At 39.5% G+C, this 15,256-nt stretch overlaps 1 protein-coding gene across 1 annotated transcript; it reads left to right on the forward strand.

Moving 5' to 3' along the window:
- The first annotated feature begins 1,522 nt into the window (after positions 1-1,522).
- On the forward strand, positions 1,523-8,958 carry LOC115823390 (synapse differentiation-inducing gene protein 1-like). The gene is made up of 3 exons (XM_030787441.1): positions 1,523-1,936; positions 6,880-7,017; positions 8,800-8,958. Exons 1-3 carry the CDS (start codon positions 1,523-1,525, stop codon positions 8,956-8,958), a joined length of 711 nt encoding a protein of 236 aa, XP_030643301.1.
- The last annotated feature ends 6,298 nt before the right edge of the window (positions 8,959-15,256 follow it).

A 15,256-nucleotide genomic window follows, 5' to 3' on the forward strand; every position in this document is an offset into this window, starting at 1 on the left:
ACGTTTCCAAAAATATTTCGAAAGTGCGTTAAAAGTGACGTATTCTGAAAGGTTCCAAATTACATATAAGTGTTACTGCAGCTTCTAACGGTCTCAGAACGCTTAGAGAAAGATAGAGATACAGAATTAAGATTGCTTATTTTCATTCTACATTAAAGTCAGAACGTGTTGCGCTGTTCTAGAGTATCATATAACCCAGACCGACATAGCGATATCAGTAATAACACAGCTTAACAAATCGATAGGTTACTGACGTTTCCGAAGTTCGGTATATATAAAACAAATGCTCATAAAAATTATACCATCATTTGTTGATTGCAGTATTTAAATGGGTGAGTTGTGGAGAGGGTAATTATGATTTAAAAAGATCTCCTCCATGCCTGTGAACCATGTAACCAAATGGAAGTTCTTACAGAGTGGAGCAGACATATTCATATATTGAGATATACATATACACTATATATCGACCTACATTTCTTTGACCTCTGCTGTGGTAATCTTCTGCAGAATCAAATCCTCATAATCATGATCCATTTGATGTAGTTATAACCATATGCTGACATTTGGATGTTTTCTGAGTGTACGGCACAGCACTTTACTGCCTCATCATTTGTTGCTTATTTGTTCTGGGTTACAGAAAATTCACATTAATGCTAGTCCCACCGGTTTAATAATATTACTGGATTAATACTACTGTTACCCCCCCCCCCACAGTACAGTGCAATCTCATGTACAGTCTGGTGTGGTGTGGTCAAAATCAAAACAGCAAAGAGCACAACCCCAACCCAGTTGGACAGATTTAATATGTGATTAAAACGCCAAGTCACGAGTGTCTGAGGATTGTCATGAAATCCTCTCCATAAAATGCTCACCTCGTGATCTGTCAAAAAGCCTGTGACCTCACACATCCTGTTTCAGAAAGTGTTAAGATTATAGCCACACAGCTCAGTTTATACCGCAGAGTCTATTGTAATAACCTAAAAATGCTCTGTTGAGAGTTCCGCTTAATATTTAAAATGGATTATGTGGATATTTGCTTATCTTTAACCTGGTGGACAGATTTGGAAAATGACTCTTCGTTCATCTGGGAAGCCGATAACACGCACCTTCACCGTGTTTTTGCTGGAAGATCATTATACGTCCGCTAAGTCCGGTGCTTTGGCGTGAAAAGGTGGGAAAGGGGAAAAGAAAGTGGGTCAGGTGAGTTATTTAAAACCATCTAACCGGCTGTCGCTCTCATTAAGTTCTGACTTTGATGAACATTCTTTGATAGCTTTTCTGTCAGCTGGAGTTATGCTTTCAATTAGTGCTACATTGCAATACATGCAGCCTTTACCATCTTGGCACTGCTGATGTGTAATTTGATTAATGTCTCATTCAGACATGACAAACACATAGTGACTGTCTTTGTGTCATTCCTTCTGTAAGACTCCTAGCTTCAAGCGTGTACTTCAGTGATTCCGTTCTGGAAACAAGTTTCCCGATCTGATCCCCCGGTGGATTCTGGGTCAGAACGCTTGGAATGGAGACCCTGAATGAACTCCAGAACCCCCTTCTGGACAAGAAGAACCCAAGTGGCGTACATAGCTATGGTTACAATGACAGCCACCCCAACCATGGACAACCCAACAATCTCATTGGCTACTTTGTGACGGGTTGCGGGGGAAAGAACAGGGCTCAGCAGTTCCTTGATGCTAGTTCACTACACGTTGCTATGGAAGTGCTCTACACACCCAATGTCCTGATCTACAAAGATGACACAGACAATGTGAGCAGAATCAACAGCACTGATGAGACCACTTTAGCTGGACTGAGCGAGTCAGACATGGACGTCTCCACATCTGAGGATCCCCAGAGTGAACAGATGGAGAAGATGGATGTGAGCATCCAAACAGTTTGCTGTGAGGTGGAGGAAGCAGAACTCTGTGAATATGAGGTGAGGGGTGAAGGATTGGTCTTTAATTTAACCATTAGGCAAACACTCATTTCCTCCTCTTTTTGGACTGAGCCCAAAAAAAGAGCAAGAAGAAGCCACTGGAACCTTAAGTGGCAGTCTGAAGACCATTCATATACTTTTAAATCAGTTCAGCCTTATTTTAAATACAATTTATGTCCTCTCCCTTAATCCACTCCCTTAACCTTTGAGGTACTGTTACTGACAGTCATTTGATGTAATATCTGGTGCAAAGGTCATATAATTGCGCATAGGTTCCTTCTCCGGGGAAGCTGAAATTTAGCAGTGATGCGTTAGCGCAGTCTCTTTCACCTTTAAACCGGAGCCAAAGAGAAAAGAAAATGATGAAGTGTCAGCCCTCTCTCTGTGATTCTTTTTGAAGCTTCTCGTGTAGGATTAGCTTGAGCCGGATAAGATACTAAAGGTGCAGTGACTGAAAAAGACATTTTAAGATTCTCAAGGAATTTTCTGTAACACTGGAAGCCAATGTTTAAGTTGATTTCAGTCAAATGTAGCATTCTTTTGGCTTCTTTTATGACATCACAATCCACTCAGTTGCTTTGTTCTCTGAAATTGGCTTTGCTCAGGATCCACATGATGGATACACCTCAGAATCTTTGTCATTTTCACCAACGGCAATGCATTGCTCTGAGAGATTCAGGTGCAAAATACAGTGACCCATTTTTTCACCGCAAGGGAACGCATTTGCACCATGATTGTCCCAGTTGTGACAGTCTAAGTTTCTAATCACCTCTAACAATGCTTTGCTTATTCACGTTTCCTGTACATGTTGGTGGGTTTAAAGCAGTTACATAAGAAAAGAACTGTGGAAAGACACACTCTCTGAGTTGCCTTGCAAGTAAACTGTCTTGAGATGCATTGTCTCAGTTGCCTATCAGATAACCTGCTCTTTGTCCCACCCACCATTTGTCCTTTGGTTTTAGGACGTTCAGTATGACGTAAAACAAATGCCCCACTTTATATGACATTTATAATGCTTGTTTATCTCATATGCTAAAAACACCCACCATCCACTTTATCAGAAACACTTGCCTTGCGCATTTACCGGTCACTTTATGAGGTAGACCTACATTATGGGTACACCATAAAGGTGCACAGTTACAGACTGTAGACTGTTGCCATGCACAATTTGTCAGCCACTCTCTACCGTGTTCATCAATGGTCAGTTTCTGACTACAAGGCCGCTATTGACCAAATATTTGGGTATTAGACCATTCTGGACACTGGACACAACAGTGACACTGACATGGTAGTGGGTGTCACACTGGTACAAGTCTATCAGACACAGCACCGTTGCTGGGGTTCTTACACATGTCAGTGTCACTGCTGGGTTGAGAATGGTCCACTGCCCCAAAAATACCGAGCCAACAGTGGTCCTGTGGTCAGAAACTGACCACTGATGAAGAGCTAAGGGATGGGAAACACAAACTGGGCATGGCAGCAGCTGCGACATAGTCTCTAACTAAACACCATCAAGGTGTTACTACAAGGTAGATGTTTCTAGTAAAGTAGCAGGTGAATGTATATTAGTACATATTAGTACATCAGAACTATTGTGTAAGAGCTAATTGTTCCTAAGCATTTGTCAACATGTGTAAGCACCACTATCTGAATATATTACAAATTTAATCTACAATAATCTATACATTATATCTTTAAATACAGAAATACAGTTATGTCACACATATCTTTTCTGTTTGCCGTTGAGTACACATGCAGTATTGACTGACATATGGGATTTGTAGTCTGTAAGGTGAGTTCTTTATTAAACTGGAAAGGTGTCAGTTGTCCTTACCACTGGACTGAATTCCCAATGGAATCCACTGCTGCCAGCAATAAGACTTATGGTCATTATCACCATCTCAGCGGAGGGCCACCATTTTATACACCTCCCATCTACTGCAGCGGTAGGAATAATTGACCAGCTTCCCTAGAGCTTCCTCATAGCTGTTTATTGTACATGCATTATATATGTTTATAAAATATATTATATAGAATGCTTATACGAAATGTAGTACAACACTTCTCTCAGAGCAGTTCAATTTCAAACAACTCAGTTTTAGTCAAGTTCATTTTAAGACAACTATTATGTATTTTATTTGTGTGTGTGTGTGTGTGTGTGTGCATTTGTAGCTGGATATATGTATATGTATATATGTATGTAGATATAGAGCTATATATAGTTGATATATAAGGGAATTATTAATGATAATACCATATTGTGATTAGAGGTCATAATCAGAGTCAGTTCAAAGACATGGTTGGTATTATTCTGTCCAGTTCAACCTGTGGTCAAAGACTTACTCATAACTGATTCCTAATTAGATTTCGAGTATCACCGCATTTAAGATTTAGGTTAATACTTAGCATTAATTGCCATGAGTGGTGTTTAGGTTATCATTTGTATTGCTGTTTTGTTGATCAAGATTTGGGACACAGTATGTGTAACGGACCGGACAGTTTCGAAACTATCCATCACGGTTGGAGAGGCCCAAGTCATTTGGCAAGACACCCTCAGTCATCCATCAGGCAAATGAACACATAATTCAAAGACTTATCAAAATATCAGATGGTTCTGGCAAAAGGGTCCAGCTCTGTGCATAATGTCAAGATGGATTAATGCTTTATTCGGTACATTTCTCAATTTTTAAAGTTAATTGTCAGAAACATTGGTTTTTGTAAGTCATGTATTTCTTCTGTATAGGGTGAGGGGTTTTTTTTTCTCCCTCAGATTGTTAGTGGCTGTGCTTTGCTTGCTCTGTATTCTCACAGATCTGGTGACTAAGAAGGAAGGCCTGCACCCACTTACAGCCACTTTTAGAAACATACTCCTTTTTTTTTCTTTTGTTTGAATGAGTAATGTAGTTGTATTAACACCAAATATTAGTTTTTGTGGTCTATTACGTAACCTCTATTCTGAGTTTGCTGACTCGTTATTCTGACCTCTGGAAATGGTGACGGAGCCTTTTTTCTTTCTTTCTTTCTTTCTTCTTCTCTTTCTTTTTTGTTTTGTTAGGATGCTTTCTGTATCTGTCCGTATTTACAGGGTTTCTCTTCTCCTCTCTAAATGGCCTCAATTACTTTTGGATCAGGGAATCTTTTTTCATTAATCCAGTCCGCCTCCCCCAGGTCCCTCAGGGTTATTTGATCGCAACAGTAACAAGACTAACAAATGAATTCCTCTTTTTTCAATAGGCTTTTCGTTTGAACCACCAACCAAACGAAACTGCACCAACACACATTTGCCCTCTCACTCTCCCTCTCACAAACACCCATGCAAAAATACTCTCTCTCTCTCTGTCGCTCTCTCTCTCTCACACACACACACACGCACACACACACACACACGCCCACACACACATGCCCACACACACACACACACACGGCCACACACACACACACACACAAAGAGCAAGGAGAACTGAGAGCTTTAGTTGTTCCTCTGTAAAGGTCACTTGAGCGATGTTGCCTCACATTTTATGCCACTGACATACGCCCTTAGCAATGTCCGACTTGAGAAAAAGGAAAAAAAAAAAAAAACAGCCATCACTCGCACAGATGATGAAAAACCAGAGTATGTTCCCATATTTACACTCACCCAGAACATTCTGTGTCCCTCAGTAATGTCAGAATAAGGTCCAGATTTCCAGAACCAACCATTCAATCATAATCCTTTTTCTCAATCAGATATTATTGTCCAAGAAATTGATTTTTATGGACAAAAAAAAAAAAAGGTTCATAACTAAGGTTGTGTGATAAAAAGGAATTATGAAACTGCACTTTTCTGCAATGCTATTTTTATGGCAATACACTAAACATTATATTATTCATGTAGCAGTTTTATAACAGTTTGACTGAAGTGGGCCCTTGGGTGTCCTCAGAGCAGAACGAAGGAAAATATGAGAAGAGTCAAAACGAGGGCACCCCCCCCCCCCATCCCGCGCCCCCCCCCCACCCCGCCTCAGTCACATAAAGGGCAATTTAGTTCATAAGTGTCTTTTTTAATGAAGAGGCAATCTCCTGATCCCGTGGAGTCAACTGTCAGAAGGTTCATGGATTTTGACAGAATACCAGTCTTCATTTTCTGGCTGACTACCTCACATCTCTCCTTCTGCTCAACATTACAAGGACAAATTGGCTGCTTATTAGCTTGGATATGTCACCCTAACGGGCAGAAGCGGTTGGTCAACTAAGGACACGTCCTAGCAGGTCTTTACCTGCTGTCAGCAGGATTTATGGTGTCCGTGGGTCCAGTGAAAGTTTTGAGGCAACTGTGCTGTGTTTGGTAATAAAGTTTTTTCACCCCTGCAATGCTAGTCACGGTGGTTGTCACAGCTGTCCTGTTCTCAGACACCAGTGTCGTCTTCATGGTCTGTCGCACTGTCTGCTTTTGGACTGGACTCAAAGAACTAGACTAGAGGTGTCCTCTCTTTTAAGGAAACAGATCTGGACTGGTGATGATAAGCTAGTAGAACAAACTGTTATTTGATATGAATTTAAAAGTAAGTTATTTAGTATTTAGCAGCCTAGCACATCATGTGAAATGCAGTTTCCCTTCTCTAGCCATCAGAGTTCAGACCAGTTCAGTTAGAACTCAGCAAAGGAAAGAATTTCAGTTGAGCTCAGTAGCAAATAGTTTGTTGTGTAATAAAGTTATTCATGCATTCGTTCTTTTTTTTTTTTAACTAGTATTTGGTAGTTTATGGATCGAGCTTTATTTCAATTCCAGGTTGGCTGGCCTAGCCGAAGAAAGAAACAACCTGTGCTTTATGAATAATAAATGATAGACATCTCTCTGTCTCTCTCTCTCTCTCTCTTACTGTCTGTGTGTGTGTGTGTGTGTCTGTGTGTGTGTGTGTGTGTGTGTGACTGCCTTCTCCTCCTCGCCTGCTCTGTTTTCCCAGACTGACAGCCCAAGCGAAAGTGAAAGTGAAGACCACTTCATCACGCAGCCCCCTCAGGACCACCTCAGCCTGGCCATCTTCTCCATGCTCTGCTGCTTCTGGCCGCTGGGCGTGGCTGCCTTCTACTACTCTCATAAGGTAAAGAAACACCACTTCCACCGCCACAGCTACTACTGTCTGTACTACTACCATTACTAATACAACAACTACTACTACTGCTGTCTCTACCACTACCATTACCAATACAACTACTACTACTACCATTAATACTACAATTACTACTACTACTGTCTACTACTACCATTACTAATACAATTACTACAATTATCACTACTACAACTACTACTACTGTCTACTACTACCATTACTAATACAATTACTACTACTGTCTCTACTACTACTATTACCAATACAACTACTACTACTACCATTAATACTACAATTACTACTACTGTCTCTACTACTACCATTGCTAATACAACAACAACTACTACTGTCTCTGTCCATTTCTGCTACTCACAGTAATTTATAGTACATGGTATATGATATATTTATAGTATATGTTATAGTATGATATGTAGCGTACACCTTACACAGTCTTGACTGATATCCTGATCAGTGATTGATTAGTCCTGATGATTGACAGGTTTATGTAACAGTTGCTATTACAGTAGGGTAAAATGAGATGCCGCTCAGCAGTAGCGATGCAATTAGCATTAATTACCTGTGACAGAGAGTCAGAGTGTTCAGAGTGAGCCCAGCCAAGCATTAACAAGAGCAGCGTTGCTACGCTTAGTCTAACATCGTGGTCTACCCAGTCTCCCTTCTCTGTGTGATATCCTTACAAGATCATCGGCTGAAACCGCAACGGTTACTTCACACAATTATACAAATGTTGTTGAAATGTATTTGAATGGTCCACTCATAGTATAAATAAATAGACAAACAGACTGATAGATAGATAGATAGATAGATAGATAGATAGATAGATAGATAGATAGATAGATAGATAGATTAGATTCATACATACATGTGTACATACATAGATGCATACATACATAAATATAGTACAGACATACAAACACACACACATACATGCATACATACATACAAACACACATACATATATACATACATACAAACATACTGACAATGGCTGGCCAAACGCTTGATGAAAGTGTTACCATGAATACCATTATAATGTATTTAGTAAAAAAAAAAAAGTACTATTAGATCTCAATAATATTTATATGAGCACAGTTGATATTTCATTATACCTTGCGATAAAAATAAAGCTTACAGTGGTGGAGGATTATATGTTGCAGGGCTGGTCTGTACCTCCATCAGTCTGATTAAGGCTGACCCCAGATCAGGCTATAAATATAACATGTGACGAAAGCCTTCCCTTCAGTCCTAGCAACCCGCACACTTTTATCACCATTATCATGGTGGGATATCGCTTTAGCTTAACTCATAAACACTGTTATGCGGAGGTACAATAGCACTCTAATAGATTTTTTTTTTTTTTTTGTAAGGCCAGAAATGTCTAGACAACACATCTGTAGCTGTCGTAGCAGCACCGTTTGAAATGTTCACCATGGCAACAGGCTAATGGTTATTGGAAGAAAGCCATCACATTAGTTGTGGATTTGATTTGATATTTGCAATCTGAGAGCATTAAAACATTTAATGGACATGCACGATAAGCAAATATTATCAAATACTGAGAATCAGGAGAGGTACACCTGTCTTCCCTGTTACATACTGAGAGTATTTTTAAAAAAAAACAAAAAACGTTTACACAGACATTTCTCGGTGTTGTCCCAAAAAAAGAAGTATTTATTTGGAAGTAGATATGACTATGTTGTAAGTGATGCAAAATGTGTTGTTTGTTTGTTTGTTTGCTTGCTTGTGTTTCAGACTAGCAAAGCCATCAGCACGGGAGATTTCTCAAAGGCCAGCATGACCTCTAGACGTGTGCTGTTCCTAGCCTCGTTATCCATCCTTCTGGGGGCTGGATTTTACCTGGGGGGTACGATTGCTCTCGTAGCCTACCTTTCACATTCAGGACATGCGTAGTAGTCAACTCAGCATGCTAAAATCGGGGTGGTGGGTGGTGGGACAATGGGTGGAGTTTATAAAATACCAACACTATTGCATGAGAGTGTCACTGCATTTCAACATAGAAATAAATAAATAAATCATTTCTAAATTTATGCATGGGTATCACTGAAATAGTTTTACATCGAATGTATTTCAGAATCAGAAGATTTAACGTAGAGTGAAGAGGGATTGTAAATATGCTGTTGTTATGCATTTAAACCTAGTAAACTTGTTTAATTTCGAGGATGTGGGTATACGTTTTTTCTACGGTTGGAGTGATGAGGTGCTCTTGCTGCCCTGTGCTTCATGTTTACCTGAATCTGAAGTGCTCCCTCCTCTGTGTGTTTGACATTGCTAAAGACCTTACCTTCACTCCACCTCAACAGCTATTAAAGCTAACAGTTAGGAAACAGCTGTAATCTAATCCTTGTTGAAACAGTTTCAACAGGTGTGTATGTGTATGTGTATGTGTGTGTGTGTGTGGGGGGGGGGGGGGGGGGGGCTCCTATTTGGCTGGAGTTAGAGTAGTAGAGGAGAAGTTTTGCTGTTTTCCTCAAAATGAATTTTGGAATGCTAGCACTTCAGGCCCCTTTAAATTTCTGCTCCATGGCTAGCACCACTGTTTCCAGTTCTCCCATTAGCTATGTGAAATGATCAATTAACTCAAGACAGCGGCATTTTGTATTCCATAAACTCCTCTTCTTCAACAGTGCACTGAAATGGCAGGTAATATTAAGAGCAACAGTCTGGTCAAATCTCAAATCATCTCTGGTAACAGGTCAGAAAGACTAAATGAGAATTTGCAACACAACTCTAACTCAGAGTCTGGCTTAATGATGATTTTGTCATGTATCTTACTCCTGGTCAGTTATCTGAAATCTGGTGGAAAGTTCTCGCAGAAGCCCAGCTGTCAACAGTAGCTTTCTGCCTGTGTCTGCTCTGAATTAGTGACTAGTCAGAGGAAAACAGATGAGTTCTGGCAAGAACTGGCATGTGAAATGGCATATTGCCCTAAACAGACTGAGATTCACAATCTTATAAATTCTTTTTTTAAAATGTAATTGCTTTTTTACGAAATGGTATAGTATGGTGTGATAGCATTTTTTATTTTCCAGTAATCCAAGTCATTTTTGTGGAATGAATTAAAGAGGTTACCTACTGGTGGATTTAAGATTGTCCCAACACTTTGAGAGGATTAAAAGTCCCCCAAACTCATCTGCCACAAGCAAACAGCAAAACAAAAGAACACAGAGATTTATCTGAATTCAATTCACTTCAGTTCAGACCAGTTCAATTCAATTTCGTATAATGTATTTGGTACAGCCAAAAAACAATAGCCCTTGTCACAGCACAGCTTCACAGAATAACAAGCAGAGGGCCTAAAAATGAAATTCTGGTTATGAAACTCTGGGTATAAGGCTTCAGTTTTTACTCTGAAACCATCTCTCGTTCAATCTGTCTGTCCCTTCCAGCATAGTCCTTATCGTAACAAAAACTACATTCCTTTGAGCCATAATGGCTGTCCTACACTTCTCACTCAGCTCTAGACATTCGCTTTAGAGCCGGCTTATCTCTTCAAGCCAGGAAGTAATCTGCCGTGGACCGGTTCCAGGTAACTACCTTTATCATTTAATATTTGTAGTGTGCGAGAGCGAGAAAATTATTTTTGAGAAGGTGGATTTTTTTTTTTTTTTGGCGATTCATTTCTCTCGTTCGAATGAGCTTTTAAAATAAAATCTTACTTGTAGTGGAACAACCGCGGCGGTGAATTTTTAACGGTCAGACTTTTCCCCCCTCTGTGAGCAGGAGCTCTGGCAACGTGGAATGACCACAGATGGCCTGCTGAAAATATCAGGATTTGGAGTGAGGGCGGCGATGGTGGTAGTGGGAGGGAAAGAGGCAGGGGAGGGGGAAATGCTGGTAACTTGGCATCTATCATACATCACCCTACCCTGCGCTGTCATTCTTATTTATTAGAGTCGTTTTCTTGATTAAGTTAACAGCAAAGACAAGCTTAATTAATAAAAATAACCTTGCTTTTTTTTCATCAGCGCGGGAGAAGACAAATAGTGGGTTTACAGGCAGTGCATTTGGAAGACGGCTGTAAACCTCATTAATGCGTAAAGACCTACAGCAGCTGAACGTGTGCTAGACTGAGAATTAGCAGAGCGTCTTAATTGTTAGCTCTTTACCATTTACTTATTGGTGGCTGTCAGTTCACGCTTTTCTGGACAAGCATATTTCAAGAAGCAAGCATACTTCCTTATGGTCTCAGGTGATGTGAAATATCATGATTCACATTCTGATATATGATGCAAAAGAAAGAATAGCAAAAAATTCAGGCCCTCACAAAAGCCAGTCACAGCCTGTGTACGGAGGTGGTGTATAGAGACAAAATGTTATTTCCATGTTCTGTGTAGAATCAACAGTCTTCTATCATATTACATAAGTGTACTGCCAGGATGCATATGTGATAGACACGCGAGGGCGCGCACACACACACACAAAAATTAGCAGTGGCAACAATTATGTCTCAACACTGTTGAACTTTTTTGCCGAGGAAAAAGGAGAGGTAAAAATACAAAGACATAATCGAACTGCTACATACTGGATGGATTGGAAGACGCGACATTGATAGCACATCCTTTCTGGCTGGTTTTATGTGTCTTTATAAACGTCACCCTAAACAAGGCCTTTAAATGTTGACATTAATTTATTAAACTCATTTAATTAACTTAGCTAATACCTTATTTGGAAATGCCAGTACAGTACACTGGCTGTCAGCGCTGGCTGGCAAGATGACAAATACTGCTTTACGAGACAAGAATAAAACATCTCGGATCTCATGTTTTCTTTCTTTTCTTTTTTTTTTCTAAAATTTTAAGGATATCATCCCTAAAGCGGATCTTTTGTGTGGTATATGATCAAAACGTATGGGGTGCCTCCCTCATTTTTCTTTTTTCTTTCTTTCAAATGTGTACCAAGAAGCACTGCCTGGATCAATGTGGTGTTTTAACATCCCTAAAATCAAGTGAAATAAGTTATTTAGTTGCAATTCAGGACAGAACGGCAGGTTATAGACACAGAATGAGAGATTATTGCATGGGGCACCTATTCATCAACGGTGATGGGTTTTGGTTGACAAAGATGATGTAAGAGAATATTAACCGTGAAATAATTAATTCAACTCTTATAGTCCAGAGTCGCCACCGTGTGGCCAAACCTCCACCCTCCAATCTTTCACCAATTTTTACAATGGACACATTTTTATTTATTTAATTATTTGTTTGTTTGTTTGAGGGATCATACATATGCTAGATCTCTTGACAGAAGGACATTCAATTAAATAATTAAACAAGTTAAAAGTTAGACAGTTAAGCAATTGACTTTTCATGACTAACTAATAGGTGAATTCCACAGAGCATAAAATGAAACAAGGAATGCACATTTCAAAGAGAAAGATGCTTTCTTTTTTGGAAACAATTTTTTTCCCTTTGTTTTGCTTGCTCTGATTCTATGGTTATGAGGACTGTCAGCGTAAATTCAAATTGTGATTTAAAAATAATGAGGTCCTACCACAGGACACTGAACTGTACAACCACTAGAGGGCAGAATATTACCACTGTAAAATTCGTGACAATGCATAGCTGCGTTGACGTTGCACCTGTTCCGTCTTATACCCTCCATAACGATAACACAAGGCAAAGATACTGACAGCAGTAATATTAAGAGGGGGAGAGAGAGAGAGAGAGGCTAAAAAACTCGAGTTCATATTTAGATACCGTAATGTTGATAAATGCTTAATATGTTTTCATATTTTTGATGGCCAAACGTACTAGGCTTACTTGAAGCCAGTGTCCGATTGAACGAAAAGCATTTGCATCTTAAAGATTTCAAAAGTGACAAAAAAAAATTAAGCAATATAAAGATTCGTGTGAATGTAATGAGCAGATTTAGGTAAACCAGAGTGAAAAGACGAGAAATACTTTCATATGTCATAAATAGACTCTTTAATATGATATTTACAGAGCATGTGCACATGCAAATGTAAAACAAATATTTCCTTCTCTCTAAAAATAGGGTGCAACCTTTGCATTATCTAAATGTGTCTTTTTATCACACTACTTTTTGATATGATGGGATACATGTGCTCAATATACCCCTTATATTGCAACTCATCTTTCATCCTAGTTTTCTTCAGTTTATTTTACATATGGCCTATGATTAATTTCTGCAATGCCACAAGGGGTTTAAGTGGAGAAAGAATATGTGATAATGTTTTATTGACAGACAAGATGACTGACAATCCCCAAATAACTACCACCCCCACCCCCCTCCGCCCCCTTCATTTCTCTTGGCCCTCTCTGATTTACTGGGTTATTGACAGAGGAGTAGAGAACCAGTTGGTTCGTGTTTGACCCCGCTCTAATAGTAACTGCTGTAACACCTGTCAGTAATCAAGACTAATCAATAATCACTAATCAAGACACCAATCAAGATCGTGTACTTCCTGCATCACATGATTTGTGAGGACCTTATTAGCATAGGCGCGTGCCACGTGTCATAGTATGCTTTGTAAATTAGTATGACTAGTAGTGGTAACAGGTGTAGTAACATTAGTACAGTAGTATCATTAGCAGTAGCACACTAGTAGTAATAGTGATCGCAGTACCCATAGGAGTCACAGTGGTGACGGTGGATGTGGTAAGAGTGGTGGTAGAGAGAGCAGTATGGATGGTGGCAGTTTTTATTTCCCTTTCTGTTTTACTCTAGTTACAGTATTTAATCTCCACATTGAAGAATGGCTCTGTTGAAAGCCGGGAAGAGTTTCACTAAACATCTGTCCATCACTTTTTCAATTACCTATAGCCGTTGCTAATGTAAACAGCTTGATCTTCTGCAAATCGGCTCTCTCCGTCACATCTCTCACTCTCAAAACATAACAGAGATTTGCACTTAGACCAATAATCTTCACTCTGCAAGATTTAACCCTAATCATGTTGCTAAGTCCAGTTCACTCCTTATCCCAATGCTTCTCATGGATAGTATTAGAGGCTCCCCAAAGGATTAGTCTGAGTTGCGTTACACCGGTTTAGGGTTCCTCTTAAACCACTGTTGAATTTCTGTTGGGGGGTGGGGGGGGCACTATGATAAGTTGCTAATGCAAGTATCACAAATCCCCACAAATAGCTAAACTGAGCTCTGCTTCCCAGCACTGAGAATCAGCAGAGCAGATCAGAGTAGATGTTAAACTCAAATAGAGGAATCGGGGGTTTCATTAAGAATTTTTCTTTGTTTTCTTTTTCTTCTTCTACTTCTTCTTTTTTTTTTTTAATTCCAAAGAGCTGGACCTTGATTTTTAAGATGTTTTGAAGATTCTGTGAATTGGATTTGTTTGTACTCAGTGCATATCTGAGGTATCAGACTGTAAAATGCCCAAATGACATAAGTAAAACCAAATGCACTGGGGAGGGGGATTTAACATGGTGCACAGTGCGTGAAACCAAATAGAACCAAGCATCTGTAGATAATGTCCACACAGCGTGGACCCAGGATAGAAAGGCGTGTTCGTCGCGGGCAGAAACCTCTGGACGTGTAAAACGTTTTCATGCTTTTAAAAGCCGAGCACAATCATCACACCAGATGTCAACAAATTAATTACACCGACTTTAAGTAAACTGAATTAAATTAGGATTGAATTAACAGTGTGAATCAATAATCTGATGACAGGGACACAAGTTCTACAGACCCTGATAATCACAGCATGCCCAGATCAGCAGAAAGAGAGAGAGAGAGAGAGAGAGAGAGAGTGTGTGTTAGAGAGCGAGAGAGAGAGAGAGAGAGAGAGATTCCAGTACTCTGCAGGGATTGATAATTAACAGACAAAGCTCATCAGCGTACATCCAATCTTAATTAATATTGCCACTTACAGATAAATCCATTGGGGAGGCCTTTGAACTTTACCAGAGAGGGGTGGAAGTGTTATATTTACAGTATCTTAGTCCTGCAGGGTTTTTTTTTTTTATTCACAGTGCTTTTGTATAATAATGTTTAATTATGAATGTTTGCATCTACACTGAAGGTTAATTATCATCCTTTTCCCTGTTCTGGTGTGAGAGCATTTCCATCAAGTCAGCAAACATTGGGCACACTTTCTGATTGTAATCCTCCACTCTCATATCAGCATCCATTTTTTTTTTTTTTTAATTGAGGTATGAAATATAAATTAGCAGTTAATAACTCGTTCATTCATTTAATATTGAGGTAGCTCTTA

Source organism: Chanos chanos, chromosome 1 (genome assembly GCF_902362185.1).
Source record: "Chanos chanos chromosome 1, fChaCha1.1, whole genome shotgun sequence".
Classification (NCBI taxonomy): Eukaryota; Metazoa; Chordata; class Actinopteri; order Gonorynchiformes; family Chanidae; genus Chanos; species Chanos chanos.